General features: G+C 59.6%; 1 protein-coding gene across 1 annotated transcript in view; it reads left to right on the plus strand.

Annotated features, from left to right (window-relative positions):
- The window catches only part of IQGAP2 (IQ motif containing GTPase activating protein 2), a 187,791-nt gene that overhangs the window by 146,672 nt on the left and 20,827 nt on the right, over positions 1–20,292 (plus strand). The window contains 7 exon segments of the mRNA NM_001082161.1: positions 1,500–1,649; positions 5,230–5,393; positions 7,274–7,498; positions 9,302–9,442; positions 9,708–9,792; positions 10,902–11,134; positions 13,856–13,988. Of these exon segments, the coding sequence (NP_001075630.1) occupies positions 1,500–1,649; positions 5,230–5,393; positions 7,274–7,498; positions 9,302–9,442; positions 9,708–9,792; positions 10,902–11,134; positions 13,856–13,988 (1,131 nt within the window).

Consider the following 20,292-nt stretch of genomic DNA (forward strand, 5'->3'; position numbering starts at 1 on the left):
TCTCACCTCTGCGCACGGCCACACGTCACACCGCCCGCGAGGCGTGGAGCTTCGGATCCCTGCGTGTCTGGCCCATGCTGTGTCTGTGTTGTTCTCGGAGCTGGTGTGACGTGTGTCTGCCCACGCTTGGGACGTGCAGGCCCAGTGCTCACCAGGAAGCCTCTTCCTCTCTCCTCAGTCATTTGCATTTGTGCTTTGGCAAAGTGACTGTTCACAGCCTTGGCCCATTCTTTTCTGCTGGGTGATTTTTTTTAAAGGTTTGTTTATTTGAAAGGCAGAGTCACAGAGAGACAAAGGGGGAAACAGAGAGGGAGAGAGGCCAGCGCCGCGGCTCACTAGGCTAATCCCCTGCCTTGCAGCGCCGGCACACCGGGTTCTAGTCCCGGTCGGGGCGCCAGATTCTGTCCCGGTTGCCCCTCTTCCAGGCCAGCTCTCTGCTGTGGCCCGGGAGTGCAGTGGAGGATGGCCAGGTGCTTGGGCCCTGCACCCCATGGGAGACCAGGAGAAGTACCTGGCTCCTGGCTCCTGACATCGGATCAGCGTGGTGCGCCGGCCGCAGCGTGCTGGCCGCGGCGGCCATTGGAGGGTGAACCAACAACAAAAAGGAAGACCTTTTTCTCTGTCTCTCTCTCTCACTGTCCACTCTGCCTTTCAAAAAAATAAATAAATAAATAAAAATAAAAAAATTAAAAATAGAGAGAGAGAGAGAGGGAGAGAGAGATCTTCCATCCACCAGTCCACTCTCCAGTTGGCCATAACGGCTGGAGCTGCGCCGATCAGAAGCCAGGATACAGGAGCTTCATCCTGGTTTCCCATGTGGGTCATTCTCTACTGCTTTCCCAGGCCACAGCAGAGAGCTGGATCGGAAGAGGAGCAGCTGGGACTTGAACTGGTGCCCACATGGGACGCCGGCACTGCAGGTGGCAGCTTTACCCACACAGCGCCAGCCCCGTGATTTGTTTTTGCTTTTCAGTTGTAAGGGTTCTTTACGTATCCTGGACATGAGCCCTCTGTGCAGGGTGGGATCTGTGAGTGTCTTCTCCTGCCCTGGGAGTTCTGTGTCTGTCACATCACCACGGGTTTTGGCCCTGACGAAGTCCAGCTTGTGTAGTTTGTCCTTGTCCTTGGTGCTGTGGTGTCACAGCTGAGAGCGCCGTGTTCATCCCAGGTCTTCTCGCCCTCGCGTCACGGCTCTTGCTCTTCCGTTCAGTTCTGTGATCTCTTTGGGGCGAGTTTTGTCTGCGGTGTGAGGTGGGGTCTGGCTTTCTGGGGAACGCGGCCGTCCAGTTGTCCCGGCGCCGTCTGCTGACCGTTCTCCCCATCGATGACTTGCGCTGCGTCACGTCTCAGAGCAAAGGAGCAGAGCTCTGGCGAAGGTCCTCTCAGAGGCACAGACTCGCCCGAAACATTTCTGTACTTCGTAACGTTCTTTGTTTCCTCGTGAGAGATTGGAGGAGGTGGGGCGCCCGTTCCATACCACTTCCTAACGTCTCTTGCAGGACGTCATTTCGCACAGAACCAAGCTGAACAAGAAGAAGGGGGGAGAGACGGAGGTGCAGAATAGCGTCGACAACCAGGGCATCAAGAGCCTGAGTAAGGAGAGGAGGAAGACCCTGGAGGCCTACCAGCAGCTGTTCTACCTGCTACAGGTGAGCGCCCCGCCGGCCCTGGTGCCTGTGTTCCACGGGCCCGCCGAGCGCCACGTGCTGCTGTAAGGAACCCCAGCACTGTGGGAACCGCATATCTCAGAGGGAAAACCGGGGCACGGCCGGCAGTGGGGAGCCAGGGGCTTGGCCTCCGACTACTCTTCGTGTGCTCTGCCGTGTGCAGCCACAGTGTGACTCCAGCAGCGACCGTGCAGGGCTGCCCCCGCCACCCTGCACGGGAGAGCGAGCGGGCCGCGGTCAGGCGGGGTGTGTGCTTCCGTTGCCTCTGAGTGTGGTGAGTGCCGTGGCTGTACGTGGCCCTGTCTGGACATGGACTGCATGGGCACTTACTCCTCTGTTCATGTTGAGTCACCCCTGCACCCTGCTGGCTCCGTAGTCCGTCTAGAAGGCTGGGTCGTCGTGTGCACAGCCCCTCCTGGGCAGGAAGCGTCCCCCCGAGAGTGGGCTGCTTCTCTGGTGACTCCTCCAAGGCCTGGAGGTGCCACGTGTTGGCTGGAGGACTTGTGGGAACCACGAGGGGCCAGGCTCCTCACACGGGTGTGGGAACCACGGAGGGGACCAGGCCCCTCACACAGGTGTGGGAACCACGAGGGGGCCAGGCTCCTCACACGGGTGTGGGAACCACGGAGGGGACCAGGCCCCTCACACAGGTGTGGGAACCACGGAGGGGGCCAGGCTCCTCACACAGGTGTGGGAACCACGGAGGGGACCAGGCCCCTCACACGGGTGTGGGAACCACGGAGGGGAGCAGGCCCCTCACACAGGTGTGGGAACCACGGAGGGGAGCAGGCCCCTCACACAGGTGTGGGAACCACGGAGGGGCCAGGCTCCTCACACAGGTGTGGGAACCACGAGGGGGCCAGGCCCCTCACACAGGTGTGGGAACCACGGAGGGGACCAGGCCCCTCACACAGGTGTGGGAACCACGGAGGGCCAGGCTCCTCCTGCTTGTGGGAACCACAGAAGGGCCAGGCTCCTCCAGCATGTGGGTGCTACAGGGGTGGCACAGACAGCAGCGTGTGAGTCCCTAGAATTGCCTGGAGCCTTTCAGGAAGCAAGGTCTCCTGGGGCTTGATTCAGATCGGCTGTCAGCCATAAGGTGGAAACTTAGACACCAAACTTTTTCCTTTGTGTAAGATTTACTTATTTGATAGGCAGAATTACAGAGAGAGGGAGAGACAGAGAGAAAGAGATGGATCTTCCATCTGCTGGTTCACTCGTCAAATGGCCGCAACAGCCGGGGCTGGAGCCAGGAGCTTCCTCTGGGTCTCGCACTGGGCCATCCTCTGCTGCCCTTCCCAGGCCTTTAGCAGGGTGTCGGATCGGAAGTGGAGCGCTTGGGATAGGAGCTGGCGCCCATATGGGATGCCGGTGTAGCAGGCGGTGGATTCACAGCTTTACCCGCTGCGCCACAGCGCCGGCCCCACGCTGACCAGTTTTGGGTTCATGAAACCTTCAGGGCTCCGTTTCCCACATGCCTGGTACAGAGGAGTCGGGCGTGAGTCCCCAGCCTCACACCACACCGTTTGCCCTGCTCTGCACGTGGAGACCCCTCGGGAAAAGGAGAGAAAGCCAGGCAGCTGCTTAGAAAAATCCCACCTGAGTCATGCCAGCAGCGCACGGCCCACGCACAGCCACTCGGCCGTGTCCGCTGAAGGGGCCCAGAGTCACACGCATTTCCCCCTTGTCCGTCCTCCTTTGTGACGTTCGTCCAAGAGCCATGGAGAAATCACAGAGAAACCAGCAGCCGGGGATTCCTGGTCCCTTCGATTCCAGCTGAGCAGGATTCTTCCCTGAGTAGCAGGTCCTGCTGTAAGCTTTGCCCAGGGTGCTGTCCCTGGCCTGCGCCTCTGTTCAGTCTCAGGCCGCCTGAGGGGAGTGACCTGTGGCCTCCTTCCGTGGCTCAGCCACATCCCCAGGCGGCGCTGGGAGACGATCCCCGCGGGCCACAGCACAGAAGCACAGCAGTGCAGGCGATCACCACGAACAGGAAACACACCCAGCACGTGCAGTCAGCCCAGAGTCTGGGGGTCTTCGGATGTCAGAGCAAACTGCCCAGTGTGGGGGACTGCGTGAGCTGGGGATCCCAGCCCCCTGCGGCTCAGCTTCTGTGTGGCCTCCCCCACCCCCGACAAGCCCTCGGGGCTCCCGCATTCTCTGCCAGTCTGTGTCCTGGCCGTCTGGGTACCACTGTTCTGGGTCCCCCTCCTGGCAGCCTCCCTGGTGTGGAGTGTTGCGCCCACCGTGCATCTCCACACCTTTCCTTCTGCCTTCTGGGCTCCGGGGAGGGCACAGCCCCTTCTGCACATCCGTCAGCCCTTCCTGTGGGCCTGGGTTCCTTGTCCACGCCTGCCTGTCTGCTCTGTATCTTATGGTGACCCCTGGCTGCAGAAGGTCAATGGGGAGAAGCTCGTTAGCCTGAGTTTGTCGAGGGTGACATCCATGACATGATACTCAAACGTGACTGTGTGCTGTGAAACGATGCTCACACGTGACCATGTCCTGTGACATGCCTGTGAGATGATGCTCAAACATGGCTGTGTTGTAGGAGACACGTATGACACCACACTCAAACATGACCGTGTCCTGTGACACTCCTGTGACAGGATGCTCACATGTGACCATGTCCTGTGACGTGAGATTATCAAACATGACTGTGTTGTAGGAGACACATATGACACCACATTCAAACATGACTGTGGCCTGTGACATACCTGTGACAACACTCAAACGTGACCTTGTCTCGTGACACACCTATGACATGACACTCAGATTTTTAAAAAATTTTTTTTAAAGATTTTATTTATTTATTTGAGAGGTAGAGTTACAGAGAGAGGGAGAGACAGAAAGGTCTTCCATCCGTTGGTTCACTCCCCAGGTGGCCACATCAGCTGGAGCTGCACCGATCTGAAGCCAGGAGCCAGGAGCTTCTTCCCTGTGTCCCATGCGGGTGTAGGGGCCCAAGCACTTGGGCCATCTTCTACTGCCTTCCCAGGCCACAGCGGAGAGCTGGGCTGGAAGAGGGGCAGCCGGGACTAGAACTGGCACCCATTTGGGATGCCAGTGGCAGATGGAGGATTAACCTACTGTGCCATGGGGCCAGCCCCTCAAATGTGACTGTGTCCTGTGACACCCCTGTGATGTGAAGCTCAAACTTGATCATGTAGTATGACATGATGCTCCAACATGACTGTCCTATGACACAGTGCTTAAATGTGACCATGTATGACATGAAGCTCAAACATGGCCATGTCCTGTGACACACCTCTGACATGATACTCCAACATGACTGTCCTGTGACATGTGGCACAATACTCCCAACATGCCCATGTCCTGTGACATGCCTGTGGCGTGACACTGAAACGTGACCGGGAGCTGGGAGACATCCGTGGCCCGGCTTGCTTCCGTAGCGTCCTGAGGACCGTGGTGGTGTCAGCTGGAACTCTGGAGGTCTCACTGTGCCAGGCCCTTCCGTGGCTGTCAGCGACACGTGAGGGACACACTGCCTTAGCTGACGACTCGTTAACCTGAGCTCTGTGGGCTCTGCTTCCCTCCCCCGCAGACCAACCCCTCCTACCTGGCCAAGCTGATCTTCCAGATGCCGCAGAACAAGTCCACGCGGTTCATGGACACCGTGGTGTTCACGCTGTACAACTACGCCTCCAACCAGCGCGAGGAGTACCTGCTGCTGAAGCTCTTCCAGACCGCACTTGAGGAGGAGGTCAAGTACGTGGGGGGGGCTGGGGGTGAGACCCGGGGCGGGTGAGACCTGGGGCGGGCCAGCGGAGGGGTGGGGGAGACCCTGGGTGGGCCGGCGGAGGGGTGGGGGAGACCCTGGGGCGGGGCGGTGGAGGGGCGGGTGAGACCCTGGGCAGGCCGGCGGAGGGGTAGATGAGACCCTGGGGCAGGCTGGCGGAGGGGTGGGGGAGACCCTGGGGCAGGCTGGTGGAGGGGCGGTTGAGACCCGGGGTGGGCTGGCGGAGGGGTGGGTGAGATCCGGGGCGGGGCTGGTGGAGGGGTGGGGGAGACCCTGGGGCAGGCCAGCGGAGGGGTGGGTGAGATCCGGGGAGGGCCAGCGGAGGGGTGGGGGAGACCCTGGGGCAGGCCGGCGGAGGGGTGGGGGAGACCCTGGGGCGGGCCGGCGGAGGGGTGGGGGAGACCCTGGGGCGGGCCGGCGGAGGGGTGGGGGAGACCTGGGGAGGGCCGGCGGAGGGGTGGGGGAGACCCTGGGGCGGGCCGGCGGAGGGGTTGGGGAGACCCTGGGGCGGGCCGGGGGAGGGGTGGAAGCTGGGAAGAGGGGCTGGGCGGGAGCTTGGGAGCCCCGCGGTGCAGGCGCCAGGGCTGTGCTGTTCATGGCTGGGAGCCGTGAGGGTCTCTGGGCTCTGCGGCTGTGAAGCACCCATGTGGGCACCCTGGAGTTTCTGGCCACAGACAGGGTCAGAGGCAGAAAACACGGTTTGGGTTTCACCACTGTGAGTCACAGCTGTAGGTGTCAACATGTGAGTCGCAGCTGTAGGTGTAGACATGTGAGTGAAGACGGGCAGCAGGACCAGGTACTTCCAGGCTGCACCAACGGGGTTGGAGCTGCGCTGTGCTGGGGGCCCGAGGGGCGAGCGTGGGTCACGTGGGGCAGTGCTGCTAGCTGGGCCTTGGTCTGACCTTGCACTTGGCCTGTCTGGCCCGCCCCCACTCACCGGGACACTGCAGACAGCTCATGGAAAATCGACTTGAAACTGTTGATTTTCATGCAGAACTGTCCTACGGCCCAGGCTTTTCATGAGAAGGTCGTCGGAGGCCCCTCACGTGCTTGGGCCTCTGACCTTGCTTCACCAGACGTGGCTTCAGCCCATTTTCTATGCGCTTTGTGAAGTACCTTGTACAGAAAGTCAAAGAAGACGGAATCTAAACCTGAGAAGGACGAGCAAAGGACCAGGACCTGGGCAGGCTCTGCCGGAGCCTGCAGGGAAGGGGCGGGAGGGAGGCGGAGCCAGGGGGCAGGGGGCTGGGAGAGGGACCAGAGGCCACTTTGGGGAGAATTTGGGTGGGGTTTGAAGAAGTGGAAGCAGCGCGTTCCAGCAGCAAGTTACCTTAGAACTTTGTTAGCTGGAGGGGCACCGGGCTCGCTGGGTGTCACACAGTGCCACTGTCACCTTGGCCATTTTCAGGTCAGCCTTGATGTGGAAGCAGAGTCTTTATTTTTACATGCTTAAATTGCTCACATACAAGCACTTCCTCCTAAAAAAATGTTTTATTTGATAGAGAGAAAGATCTTCTGTCCATTGGTTCACTCCCTGGCTACCTGCAGCAGCCCCAGGCTGGGCCAGACCAAAGCCAGGAGCTTCTCCCAGGTCTCCCACATGGGTGGCAGGGGCCCAAACACTTCTGCTGCTTTTCCCAGCCATCAGCAGGGAGCTGGATCCAAAGTGGAGCTGCTGGGACGTGAACCGGTGCCCACATGGGATGCCGGCGGTGGCTTTACCCACCACACCACAGCGTCGACCCTTGCAGAGGATTGCTCTGATCCCCCGGACACACGGGACTGCAGGAAGCCCTGGGCTGCTGGAGGGGGCGTATGTCGTGTGAACGTGCCCGGGCGTGTTTTTCAGATCCAAGGTGGACCAGGTGCAGGACATCATCACGGGAAACCCCACGGTCATCAAGATGGTCGTGAGCTTCAACAGAGGGGCCCGGGGGCAGAGCTCCCTGCGGCAGCTGCTGGCGCCCGTGGTGCAGGAGATCATCGAGGACAGGGCCCTGGTCATCAACACCAGCCCCGTGGAGGTGTACAAGGCCTGGGTGAACCAGCTGGAGACGCAGACCGGGGAGGCCAGGTGAGGCGGGCGGCTGCCGCGTGCGGCTCCGCTCGGGAGGAGCGTGGCTGTGTGCCCAGTTCTCGGTGAGGACGCTGCCGCCCTGTGCACCCCGCGGGTCACCTTCCCAGACCCTCGGCCGCCTGTCGCACAGCAGCCGGCGGTTCCCCAAGGCCACAGCTCCTGCCGTTCTCCCCTCGTTCTGTGTGTCTCTAAGCCAACGCTGGAGATGGTGGACGCGTCCTCTCTGCTCTGTGGTCCAGGCAGGGCTGGCTTCCCTCCACGGTGCGTGTGGGTCACGCAGGACCAGCGTTCCCTTCCTGCAAAGGCAGTCTCGTGCGGTAACGAGAGGCTGAGGGAGAACAGCAGGCGCCGTCCCCGCGCTGAGGCTCGGAAATGGAAACACCGAGCTCCAGGGTCTGTGCAGCACACACAGGGCCCCGCCCTCTGGGGAGGCGACATGGACAGACTGCTCGTCCTGTGTGCCCAGCTGCCGTTAGGAATATCTACCCACGTTCTCACGTATAACAGGGTGTGTGGGGGTGTGGACACCCTGTGACACCCACACATGCACACACACACACAGGGTGTGTATGGGGCGTGCACACTGTGTTACACCCTCACATGCACAGACACACACAGGGTGTGTAGGGGGTGTGCGCACTGTGTGACACCCTCACATGCACAGACATAGAGTGTATGGGGTGTGTATACTGTGTTGCACCCTCACATGGACAGACACACACAGGGTGTGTAGGGGGTGTGCACACTGTGTGACACCCTCACATGCACAGACACATACAGGGTCTGTATGGGGTGTGCACACTGTGTGACACCCTCACATGCACAGACACACACAGGGTGTGTATGGGGCATGCACACTGTGTAACACCCACACATGCACAGACACACACACAGGGTGTGTATGGGGTGTGCACACTGTGTGACACCCTCACATGCACAGACATAGAGTGTATGGGGTGTGCACACTGTGTGACACCCTCACATGCACAGACATAGAGTGTATGGGGTGTGCACACTGTGTGGCACCCTCACATGCACATGCACACAGGGTGTGTATGGGGTGTGCACACTATGACACCCTCACATGCACAGACACACACACAGGATGTGTCTGGGATGTGCACTGTGTGTTAACTCACAGGGTGTGTATGGGGCGTGCACTGTGGGTGTATGAGGCTCGGCTAGTTGCACACGTGAAGCTCCAGGACGGCTGTGCCCTGAGCTATGAGAACTGACAGTCCTTGTGTCGGTGGTGGTTTCTTGTTTGCAAATACATACTTTTTTCTGCAATGGACAGATTGCTTTTTGTAATCAGAACAAATGACCAGGCCAGCTCTCTGCTGTGGCCCGGGAGTGCAGTGGAGGATGGCCCAAGTGCTTGGGCCCTGCACCCCATGGGAGACCAGGAGAAGCGCCTGGCTCCCGGCTTTCGATCGGGGTAGCTCTGGCCGAGGCGGCCATTTAGGGGTGAATCAGTGGAAGGAAGGCCTTTCCCTGTCTCTCTCTCTCTCTCACTGTCTATCTGTCAAATAAGTTTTTTAAAAAATGAAAAGAAAGCAAGCTGGCTGGGTCTCTGTTAGCTGGGTGTGCCCCTTCTTCTGCTGGAAGGCCCCAGCAGGGAGGCCTGGAGCCCCTCCCGGTCCCCTCAGAGCAAGAGGCCCTGTCTGTGCTCAGGGTGTCCTTCCACTTGGCGATCTTGTCTCTGGAGTCGGTGGGCCGAATCCAGGCCCTGTGGGAAGCTGGGTGTGGAGCCCACTGGCAGGAGCCCTCATGCACCGCCCCCGGGGGCCTGTGTTTCAGCAACCTGCCCTACGACGTCACCACCGAGCAGGCCCTGACACACCCCGAAGTCCAAACCAGGTTGGAGACGTCCATCGAGAACCTGCGCCGGGTCACGGACCGCGTCCTCAGCTCCATCGTCTCCTCCCTTGACCTCCTGCCGTGAGTTGTGTTTGTGGCCACTCTCACCTTTGGGCGGAAAGATCTAGAACACCGTGTGACGTAGGCACTGGGTGAAGGCTGGCGGCTCCCCGCGGGCGCTCTCTAAAGATCGGCTGCATTCGCCTCTGGAGCGCATGGCCGTCGTCCGCGGAGTCCTGGGGTTCCATCTCCATCTCGCCTTTTGTTTCCTTTGTAGGCGGCTGTTGCGTCCCCTCCTCGCGTAGCCTTTTCCATGATTTTCTTTTGTCATCTGTTTTCCATGTAGTTATGGATTGAGGTATGTAGCCAAAGTGCTGAAGAACTCCATCCATGAGAAATTCCCCGAGGCCTCGGAGGATGAGCTGTTGAAGGTAGACTTCCGGGGGTGGCCCCGCCTTAGCTCACCCGGGGAGGAGCCACCACGTCGGGAGACGGCCCGGGTGACTGGTGGTGCAGTGGCCATCGGGACTGCTGCTCGGCTGGGGGTAGTCTGGAGAGCCCAGGCACCACTGAAGTGCGTTGCCATGAGCGCCTGGGGAGAGAGGCCGCATTTCTCACCAGAAGCTTCCGTTAGCTCTCCTGGTGCTGTGTGGTCACCTCCACGGCCTGCCCAGTGTGTGGTCACCTCCACAGCCTGCCTGGCCATGTGTGGTCACCTCCACGGCCTGCCTGGCCATGTGTGGTCACCTCCATGACCTGCCCAGAGTGTGGTTACCACCATGCCCTGCCCAGCGGTTTGTGGTCATCTCCATGGCCTATGCAGTGTGTGGTCACCACCATAGCCTGCCTGGCAGTTTGTGGTCACCTCCAAGGCCTGCCCAGTGTGTGGTCACCACCTTGCCCTTCCCGGTGATTTGTGGTCATCTCCATGGCCTACGCAGTATGTGGTCACCACCAGGGCCTGCCTAGTGTGTGGTCACCTCCATGGCCTGCCCAGTGTGTGGTTATCTCCACAGCCTGCCTGGCCATGTGTGGTCACCTCCACAGCCTGCCCAGTTTGTGGTCACCACCACAGCCTGTCCAGCGATGTGTGATCACCTCCACATTCTGCCCAGCAGTGTGTGGTCACCTCCACGGCCTGCCTGGCCATGTGTGGTCACCTCCATGACCTGCCCAGAGTGTGGTTACCACCATGCCCTGCCTGGCGGTTTGTGGTCATCTCCATCGCCTATGCAGTGTGTGGTCACCTCCACGGCCTGCCCAGTGTGTGGTCACCACCATGGCCTGCCCGGCAGTTTGTCATCTCCATGGCCTATGCAGTATGTGGTCACCTCCACGGCCTGCCCAGTGTGTGGTCACCTCGATGGCCTGTGCTGAGCTCCTTGTTGGGATCGTATCAGAAGTGGTCTGATTTCTCCTGGAAATGTAGCTAAGATATCAGAAGTGGTCTGATTTCTCCTGGAAATGTAACTAAGACAAGATTATGTAACAAACAAAGCAAAACGCCCACAGTGTACATTTCTGTCTCACAAATGGGCAGGTCGTGGGGAACCTGCTCTACTACCGCTACATGAACCCCGCCATCGTGGCCCCCGACGGCTTCGACATCATCGACATGACCGCCGGGGGCCAGATCAGCCCCGACCAGCGCCGGAACCTGGGCTCCGTGGCCAAGGTGCTGCAGCACGCGGCCTCCAACAAGCTGTTTGAGGGGGAGAATGAGCACCTGTCGTCCATGAACAGCTACCTGTCGGAGACGTACCAGCAGTTCAGGTGACAGGCCACTGCGAGGCGGTGGATGGGTAGACAGGACGGGCGTCTGCCAGAGCTGGGCGCCTTCTGTGGTTGCCACCAGGCATGGGAGGGGAGAGGAGGGAGAACAGGCCCGGCTGCCTCCTGGTCCCACCCACCACATGCAGTCGATGTCTTGTGGGTGACTTATGTCCTGTATGTGAGCAGGAACCCTCTGTCCCCTGTGAGCAGGTGCCCTCTGTCCCCTGTGAGCAGGTCCCCTCTGTACTGTGTGTGCAGTCCCCTCTGTCCTGTGTGTGAGCAGGTCCCCTCTTTTCTGTGTGTGCAGTACCCTCTGTCCTGTGTGAGCAGGTCCCCTCTGTCCTGCAGTACCCTCTGTCCTGTGTGAGCAGGTCCCCTCTGTCCTGTGTGTACAGGTCCCCTCTGTCCTGTGTGTGAGCAGGTCCCCTCTGTCCCCTGTGAGCAGGTCCCCTCTGTCCTGTATGTGAGCAGGTCCCCTCTGTCCTGTGTGAGCAGGTCCCCTCTGTCCTGTCCTGTGTGAGCAGGTCCCCTCTGTCCTGTGTGTGAGCAGGTCCCCTCTGTCCTGTCCTGTGTGAGCAGGTCCCCTCTGTCCTGTCCTGTGTGTGAGCAGGTCCCCTCTGTCCTGTATGTGTGCAGGTCCCCTCTGTCCTGTATGTGAGCAGGTCCCCTCTGTCCTGTGTGAACAGGTCCCCTCTGTCCTGTCCTGTGTGTGAGCAGGTCCCCCCTGTCCTGTCCTGTGTGTGAGCAGGTCCCCTCTGTCCTGTATGTGAGCAGGTCCCCTCTGTCCTGTGTGTGTGCAGGTCCCCTCTGTCCTGTGTGTGAGCAGGTCCCCTCTGTCCTGTGTGAGCAGGTCCCCTCTGTCCTGTGTGTAAGCAGGTCCCCTCTGTCCCCTGTGAGCAGGCCCCATCTGTCCTGTGTGTGAGGAGGTCCCCTCTGTCCTGTGTGTGTGCAGGTCCCCTCTGTCCTGTGTGTGAGGAGGTCCCCTCTGTCCTGTGTGTGTGCAGGTCCCCTCTGTCCTGTGTATGAGCAGGTCCCCTCTGTCCTGTGTGTGTGCAGGTCCCCTCTGTCCTGTGTGTGAGCAGGTCCCCTCTGTCCTGTGTGAGCAGGTCCCCTCTGTCCTGTGTGTAAGCAGGTCCCCTCTGTCCCCTGTGAGCAGGTCCCATCTGTCCTGTGTGTGAGGAGGTCCCCTCTGTCCTGTGTGTATGCAGGTCCCCTCTGTCCTGTGTGTGAGGAGGTCCCCTCTGTCCTGTGTGTGTGCAGGTCCCCTCTGTCCTGTGTGTGAGCAGGTCCCCTCTGTCCTGTGTGTACAGGTCCCCTCTGTCCTGTGTGTACAGGTCCCCTCTGTCCTGTGTGTGAGCAGGTCCCCTCTGTCCCCTGTGAGGAGGTCCTCACTGTTTGTGTGTGGGCAGGTCCTCTTCAGTCCCCAACCTTACCCTAAGCACAGACGCCGTGACCTTGCGTTGCCCTGGGGTAGTGGAGCATCCAGGCAAGGCTGTGGGAAGCTGACCAAAGTTGGTCTCTTTCCGTGTGCACATCAAAGTCACTTCCTATTCCTTGGTGCCCCCTTGGTTAGGGACTGCTCTGTGGACAAAGGTGTGGCTGTGGTGACATCAGCATGGAACTCTGGGAATCACCCGGCTCCCCTGGCCCAGGGTGTGTGGCGCTCAGGATGCCGACGTAGCTCCTGCTCTCGGCTGCCATCCGTTCCCACGTGGCCTGCGGGGGCTCAGGGCCCTCAGAGCTCCCTGCCTCCCCAACCCCATCCGTCTGTCAGCGGCCCGAGGCCCCAGCCCACTCCCATCTCTGAATTTGTCCGTGTGTCCCGGCATCCGTGCACAGGCACTGCCAGGTTAGGGAGGAAGGACCTGCTCACCTGCTGTGCCCTGGCAGGTGGGAGCGGGTGCTGCGGAGAGATCCCCGGGGTGACTTCAGGCCTGTGAGATGGCCACAGCTTCACAGAATGGACTCGCCTCCCAGTGGTCGCAGCACCTGGCGTTTCACACGTCCATCTGTTTGCGTTCGAGTGAACAGTAGTCCAAGCACAGGGCAGTGGTTGTCGTCGGCCTCAGCACAGCTTCCCTCAGCCACAGCCGCCCCCGTGTCGGCTGAGAAGGGAGCCAGCCTGGCTCCCATGCTTGTCACAGGGGCCCCGGAGCTCTGCAGGCCCAGGGCTGGGCCACTTAGAGCAGCAAGCCCGAGTTTCTCTCCAGCAGCGTCTCAGAGGCTGCCCTCCCAGACCAGGCATTAGCCCTCTGGACGTTCTTATCTGAATTTCAGAGCCCATTTCCTAAGGAACAGCCTCTCTGAGGTGAGCTGCCCAGAACCGGGTGACCTCGAGTCGCAGACGGGACCTGGGGCCCTCACAGCTCTGTCCAGTCCCGTGGGAGGAGCGGGGCCAGGTGCAGAACCACAGATGCGGCTTCCACAGTTAGGGCCGGGCCAGACGGCGCCGGAGCAACTGCAGAACGCACCGCTGGCCGTCACTCAGATTTCCCTGCCTTGGTTTTGCTTCCTTAATTTTATTTCTTTGAGAGGCGGAGAGAGTGAAATAGAGAGAGGGATCTCCCATGTGCTGGTTCCTTCTCCAGATTCCTGCCATGGCCAGGACTGGGCCAGGCCTCTCCCCCAGCACCAAACGCCTGGCTCCCAGGTGCCCCCACCCCCAGCCAAGACTGTGTAGCCCACAGCTGCGGCTCTGTCTGAAGCCCTTTCCTGGCTTAGGAAGTACTTCAAAGAAGCGTGTGACGTCCCCGAGCCTGAGGAGAAGTTCAACGTGGACAAGTACACAGACTTGGTGATGGTCAGCAAGCCGGTCATCTACATCTCCATCGAGGAGATCATCAGCACACACTCGGTACGGGCGCAGGGCCACACGTGTGAGGGTCAGGTGTGTGTGTGCGGTCACACGTGTGTGAGATGTGTGGGTCACGTGTGTATGTGCAGTCAGATATGTGTGGGTCACGTGTGAGATATGTGGGTCATTGTGTGAGTCACGTGTGTGCAGTCAGATGTGTGAGTCACACGTGTGTATATGCAGTCAGATGTGTGGGTCAGGCCTGTGTGTGCAGTCACACGTGTATGTGCAGTCAGATGTGTGAGTCACACGTGTGTATATACAGTCAGATGTGTGGGTCAGGCCTGTGTGTGCAGTCACACATGTGTGTGTGCAGTCAGATGTGTGAGTCACATGTGTGTATATACAGTCAGATGTGTGGGTCAGGCCTGTGTGTGCAGTCACACGTGTGTGTGCAGTCAGATGTGTGTGGCCTGCACAGGGCTCACTGTACAGATGCGCTCCAGCTCCCAGTCAAGTCCTTCAAGCTCCCCACTGTTTTATTCCCCACCCCTCCCCCAAACAAGAAGCCTGGCTGGACAAGATCCGGTCACAAAGCCAGGCGGCCCGTGAGGGCGGGGGCTTTGTCCGCCTGCCGGAACCAGGTGCCTCCTGTGCCCACGGGAATCCCCCGGCTTTTCCCGTCCGGTTCTGGGAGGTGAGGCCGTCCGCTCTGTGTTGGGGCCGACAGCAGGAAGAAGACTTCCTGCCTGAGCTGGAAACCCCACTGTGAGGAGCAGGCCACCTCCCCCCAGCCCTGGATGTGGGGCAGGCTCGGCTGTGGCCGGGGCCCAGGGCTGGGGGAGGCAGGGGCCTGGGTGGGTGTTCCTGCATTCACAGTGAGCAGAGCAGCTGAGCACCGGGACGTCGTTTGCAAGTCCAGTTGGAATTCAGTTTCAGAAAATGGTTTTGAAAGCCGACGGAGGGATTGTTCCGGTACTCGCCGGCCCCGGATTCGGAGCGGCGGCCTGGCGAGCGCCTGGGGGCTCCTAGGCTCCGGCTCTGGGCCCCCGGCTCTGGGGCTCACGGAGCACAGTGGAGAGGCGCCTCTCAGAGGGCCTGCACGTGCTGCATACAGCAGATGTCCCAGACTCCGTCACCGAGCTGCTGCACAAAACTGAGGCCTCAGTGTGGCCCGGGAGGAAAGATCACAGCCGGCTCTTTAAAGATTCATTTATTCATTCCTTCATTCAGTCATTTGGAAAGCAGTTACAGAGAGAGAGAGGGAGAGACAGAGAAGGATCTTCCGTTGCTGGGTCACTTCCTAAATGCCCACAACAGCCAAGGCTGGGCCAGGCCAAAGCCAGGAGCCTGGAACTCCATCTGGGTCTCCCACGTGGGTGCAGGGCCCAAGCACTTGGGCCATCCTCTACTGCTTCCCCAGGTCATTAGCAGGGAGCTGGGTCAGAAGTGGAGCAGCCGGGACTCGACCCAGCGCTCACACGGGATGAGGTGTCCCAGATGGCAGCTTCACCCCCTGTGCCACCACGGCGGCCCCTGGTGTAGCTTTGGCTTCTCTGATATTTGCAACAAGCTCTTAGTGCCTCTTCATCGATGAGAGGACTGACTCCCTTCCACCATACACGTGTATGAAGAAACACGCAGCTCACAGGGAAGACTGCCTGCCAGCGCAGGACTCGCAAGCTTCTGTGGCGCCCGGTCCGTCCCCAAGCCCAGCACCTGCGCGTGCAGAAGGCGTGGTCGGAGTCCGCGTGTGCCGGGAGAGACTGCCGTGAACAGCATGGAGAGTGTCCCCGTAGCGGCTCCCCTGCTGCTCCGTGGCTGCGGCTCCTTTTGTCCACAAGAGTTGAAAACAGAGCCCAGCCGTGGCTGGCTTGGAATTCTTTGGTGCGCTGGGTTGGGAGCAGAGGTGCACTGGGGCCGTGTCCCCAGCCTTCGGGCTGTGCAGCACTGTCACTCGGGGCCACACGCCTGCCACTGTGAGGAATGCGAGAGCCCGAGTCTGGATGGGTTTCTATTCCGTGATCCTCAGAGCAGGTGTAGAAGCCACCGAGGCGCACGTGTGCAGGTGGCCAGCAGGCGTTGCCCCAGCCTCGTGCTCACCTCATTCTCGTCTGAGTTATGTTCTCCCAAAAACACCGCACGCACCGCCCATCCCAACGTCACTCTTTGTCACCTCCGTCACCCGTTTCCCATCGCTGTGTGAACCTTTGTGACAGCAGCACGTATTTCTCAGCTTGGAACCGAGTACTCCCTGCTGTGCCGTCCGCAGGGGCCCTGGGGAAGTCTAGGAAGCGGCAGAGCCACACGTGGGCGCTGTTGGGCCCAGGCTCCGCGAGGGGCTTTCTCCTGTGGACGCTCCAGGCAGCAGGGGTGGGGGGAGGGGTCCGGAGCATCTGCTGTTTTAAAGCCCGGGGTTCAGCACATAATGCTGCCCTTTACAGTCACAAAGGTGGCAGCAGTGCTGTAGCGTAGCGGGTAAAGCCACCGCCTACAGTGCCGGCATCCCATTTGGGCGCCAGTTCAAATCCTGGCTACTCCACTTCTGATCCAGCTCTCTGCTGTGGCCTGGGAAAGCAGCAGAAGATGGCCCAAGTCCTTGGGCCCCTGCACCCACGTGGCAGACCCGGAAGAAGCTCCTGGCTCCTGGCTTCGGATCGGCTCAGCTCAAGCTGTTGCGGCCAATTGGGGAGTGAACCAGCGGATGGAAGACCTCTCTCTCTCTCTGCCTCTCTCTCTATTTAACTCCAGCTCTCAAATAAGTAAACAGATCTTTAAAAAAAAAAATGACAAAGATGGAAAGAAGACCCAGAAGCTGTTGTCCAGGTGGCACTGTACTGGGGTGCAGGTGGACACTTGGGGCGTCAACAAAGAAGTGGTGTGTGTGGCCCGTTCTCAGCAGAGGCTGAAACAGCTGGATGGGAAAAGAACAGCAACAGACGGTGCTGCGACAAGCAGATCGCCACATGGAGACAGAGTGGGAATGAGAAATGAGAAAATGAGAAATGAACCCAAGTGCATCATGGACCTAAGAGTGAGAGCTAAAGCTGAAAAGAACAACAAAACTCTCGGAGTGAACCACAGACGCAGATCGCTGGGACCTGGGCTCTGGCAGCAGATTCGTAGATGTAAACACCAGAGTCAGCGGAAGAAAGACATACATAACATTTCATCAGCACTGAACACGTGTGTGCTATAAACAGTGCTGTCCGGAAACTGAGGGGCCCCCGAGGTGGACTGTGAGGACATAACTGCCAATAAGCTGGTAAGGAATTTGTAGCCAGAGCGTGGGAAGGACTCCTGCAACTCAGTGATAGAACAGATAGATAACTAATTCCGTGTAAGATCAGCCGTGCACCCTACAGGGCACAGCCACAGGAAAGGCAGCCAGGGCACGGGGCGGGGAGGGGTGAAGGGGTAAGAGCTCCGCTCTGCAGAGAACCCTGCGTCTCAGCAGCAGCCACGCCCGAGCCTCCCTGCAGGCGTGCCAGCAGTGCACGGCACCTGACGGATGTGCCGTCTCGGGACCAGGGCATGTCAGGTCAGAACCACAGCAGGACCAGGCAGCCGCTGTCACAGAACAGCAGCAGCAGACAACAACCAGCGCGGGCAGAGAAACAGGAGAATGGAGCCCCGGGTCCGTCCGAGCGGGCGGTACTGGTGAGGCACCGTGGAGGACAGCACGCCAGCCGCTCAGAAACCACGGAGGCAGTTGTCACGTGACCCAGCAGTTCCGCTTCCGGACGGGTCACCATAGAGCTGCAAGCAGAGTGCAAGTGGTGGGAGTGCCCCCGTTCACACCGCGTTACTCACCGCAGCCCACGTTCAGTGGCAGATGCATGGATGCACTGGTCGGCCCGGACAGGGGTTCAGCCAGCCCTGGGGGGGGGGGTAGTCACACTTGCACGCACAGATGACCCCTGAGTAGCATGAGGTGGTCACAGAGCAGGCACACACTGGCAGAGTCCACTCCTGTGAGACACCTGGGACAGCTGGATCCACAGAGCTGGAAAGTCGTGGCTTCCAGAGGCTGGGAGGAATGGGCAGCAGGCGGTGACTGTGAGGGACACGTGTCCTGCAGGGAGGGACAACAGGCGGTGACTGTGAGGGACACATGTCCTGTCAGGGAAGGACAACAGGTGGTGACTGTGAGGGACACGCGTCCTGTCAGGGAAGGACAACAGGTGGTGACTGTGAGGGACACGCGTCCTGTCAGGGATGGACAACAGGTGGTGACTGTGAGGGACACGTGTCCTGTCAGGGATGGACAACAGGTGGTGACTGTGAGGGACACGCGTCCTGTCAGGGATGGACAACAGGTGGTGACTGTGAGGGACACATGTCCTGTCAGGGAGGGACAACAGGTGGTGACTGTGAGGGACACGTGTCCTGTCAGGGAAGGACAACAGGCAGTGACTGTGAGGGACACGTGTCCTGTCAGGGAAGGACAACAGGCGGTGACTGCTGAGGGACACGCGTCCTGCAGGGAGGGACAACAGGCGGTGACTGAGGGACACGTGTCCTGTCAGGGAAGGACAACAGGTGGTGACTGTGAGGGACACGTGTCCTGCAGGGAGGGACAACAAGCTGTGACTGTGAGGGACACGCGTCCTGTCAGGATGGGACAACAGGCGGTGACTGTGAGGGACACGTGTCCTTCAGGGAGGGACAACAGGTGGTGACTGTGAGGGACACGCGTCCTGTCAGGATGGGACAACAGGCGGTGACTGTGAGGGACACGCGTCCTGTCAGGGAAGGACAACAGGTGGTGACTGAGGGACACACGTCCTGTCAGGGATGGACAACAGGTGGTTTCTGCTGAGGGACACGCGTCTTGTCAGGGTTGTCACAGTGTTCTGAAGTCAGCAGTGATGGCTGCACAGCTTGAGAATGTCTCAGAAACCATTGCATATATATTAGATTTCTTTATTTGAGGGCAGAGTTACAGTTAGAGAGGGAAAGACAGAGAGGTCTTCCAAAATCGGCTGGTTCATTCCCCAAATGGCCGCAATGGCCAGAACTCGGCCAATCAGGAGCAGGAACTTCCGGGTCTCCCACGCAGAGGCAGGGGCCCAAGGACTTGGGCCGTCTTCCACTGATCTCCCAGGCCGTAAGCGGAGAGCTGGATCAGAACAGGAGCAGCGGGACTTGAACCAGCACTCATATGGGAGCCAGTGCCACAGGTGGAGACTAACCTCGAGGCTACAGTGCACTAGTGGATTTAGTGGTGTGTGAGTTGTGTCTCAGTAAAGCTGTTGGGAAAAAAGATTGAAAATAGAGAACAGACTTCGTCATGATTCTGAGCCTGATGATACAGTTGCTCAAAACATCCACGGCTGTGTCTGCTCTCAGGAGAATCCTCGGCCCTGTGGTTGGAAACATTGTTTGAATGTCATTATGAATAAGAAAAGAACAAATGTGGCTTCAGCTTTTTCGTGCTAGTCCTGGAGACTGAGATGTGCCCGCCCTCCTCTTCCCTCAGCCCTGACTCAGCCCCGGGGGTTTGGGTCCAGGCCATGGGAAGCCACCCACCCAGTCTGGGTCCCGGGCAAGAAACTCTAGGGCTCGCTGCCGTCCCCAGCCGGGACTGTCCAGCGCCAGGCCAGAGGTGGGAAGAGCTGCTGCAGAGACCGGAACACGCAGGGGAGAAGTGTGTGAGACGCCTGCTTTGCTCTGGAGGCAACAGGCCTGCTCACTGCGGCACGTCTGCCTCTGCCTGGCCTCTCTCGCCCCGCGGGCCTTCTCTGCGCACGGGTGAGCGCAGACGGTAGGTGGGAGACAGGTGCAGTCTCACCGGATACGGGCTTCTGCACACCTCAGGCTGTGGCTCCTTGAGGAGAGGAAGCACTTCACTCTGGGGAAAACGTCACTTTGTTCCCTACTTTTATTAAATCTCAGGCTTGTATTTAAGACTTGGATGGTACCAGGAGGAAGCTGTGAACAGTGAAGTGTCACCCTGTGCTGTCTGCTGAGTCGGTCACAGTGACCGAGCTGACTGTGCCCACTGTGTCAGCTGACGGGTGTGACTACAGCAGAGCTGGCTGTGCCCACTGTGTGAGCTGTGTGAGCTGACGGGTGTCACTGCAGCAGAGCTGGCTGTGCCCACTGTGTGAGCTGTGTGAGCTGACGGGTGTGACTACAGCAGAGCTGGCTGTGCCCACTGTGTGAGCTGACAGGTGTGACTGCAGCAGAGCTGACTGTGCCCACTGTGTGGGCTGTGTGAGCTGACGGGTGTGCCCACAGCAGAGCTGACTGTGCCCACTGTGTGGGCTGTGTGAGCTGACGGGTGTGCCCACAGCAGAGCTGACTGTGCCCACTGTGTGAGCTGTGTGAGCTGACGGGTGTGCCTACAGCAGAGCTGACT

The sequence above is a fragment of the Oryctolagus cuniculus genome, chromosome 14, assembly GCF_051225735.1.
Source record: "Oryctolagus cuniculus isolate XC-2025 breed Fujian yellow rabbit chromosome 14, ASM5122573v1, whole genome shotgun sequence".
NCBI classification, from domain to species: Eukaryota; Metazoa; Chordata; class Mammalia; order Lagomorpha; family Leporidae; genus Oryctolagus; species Oryctolagus cuniculus.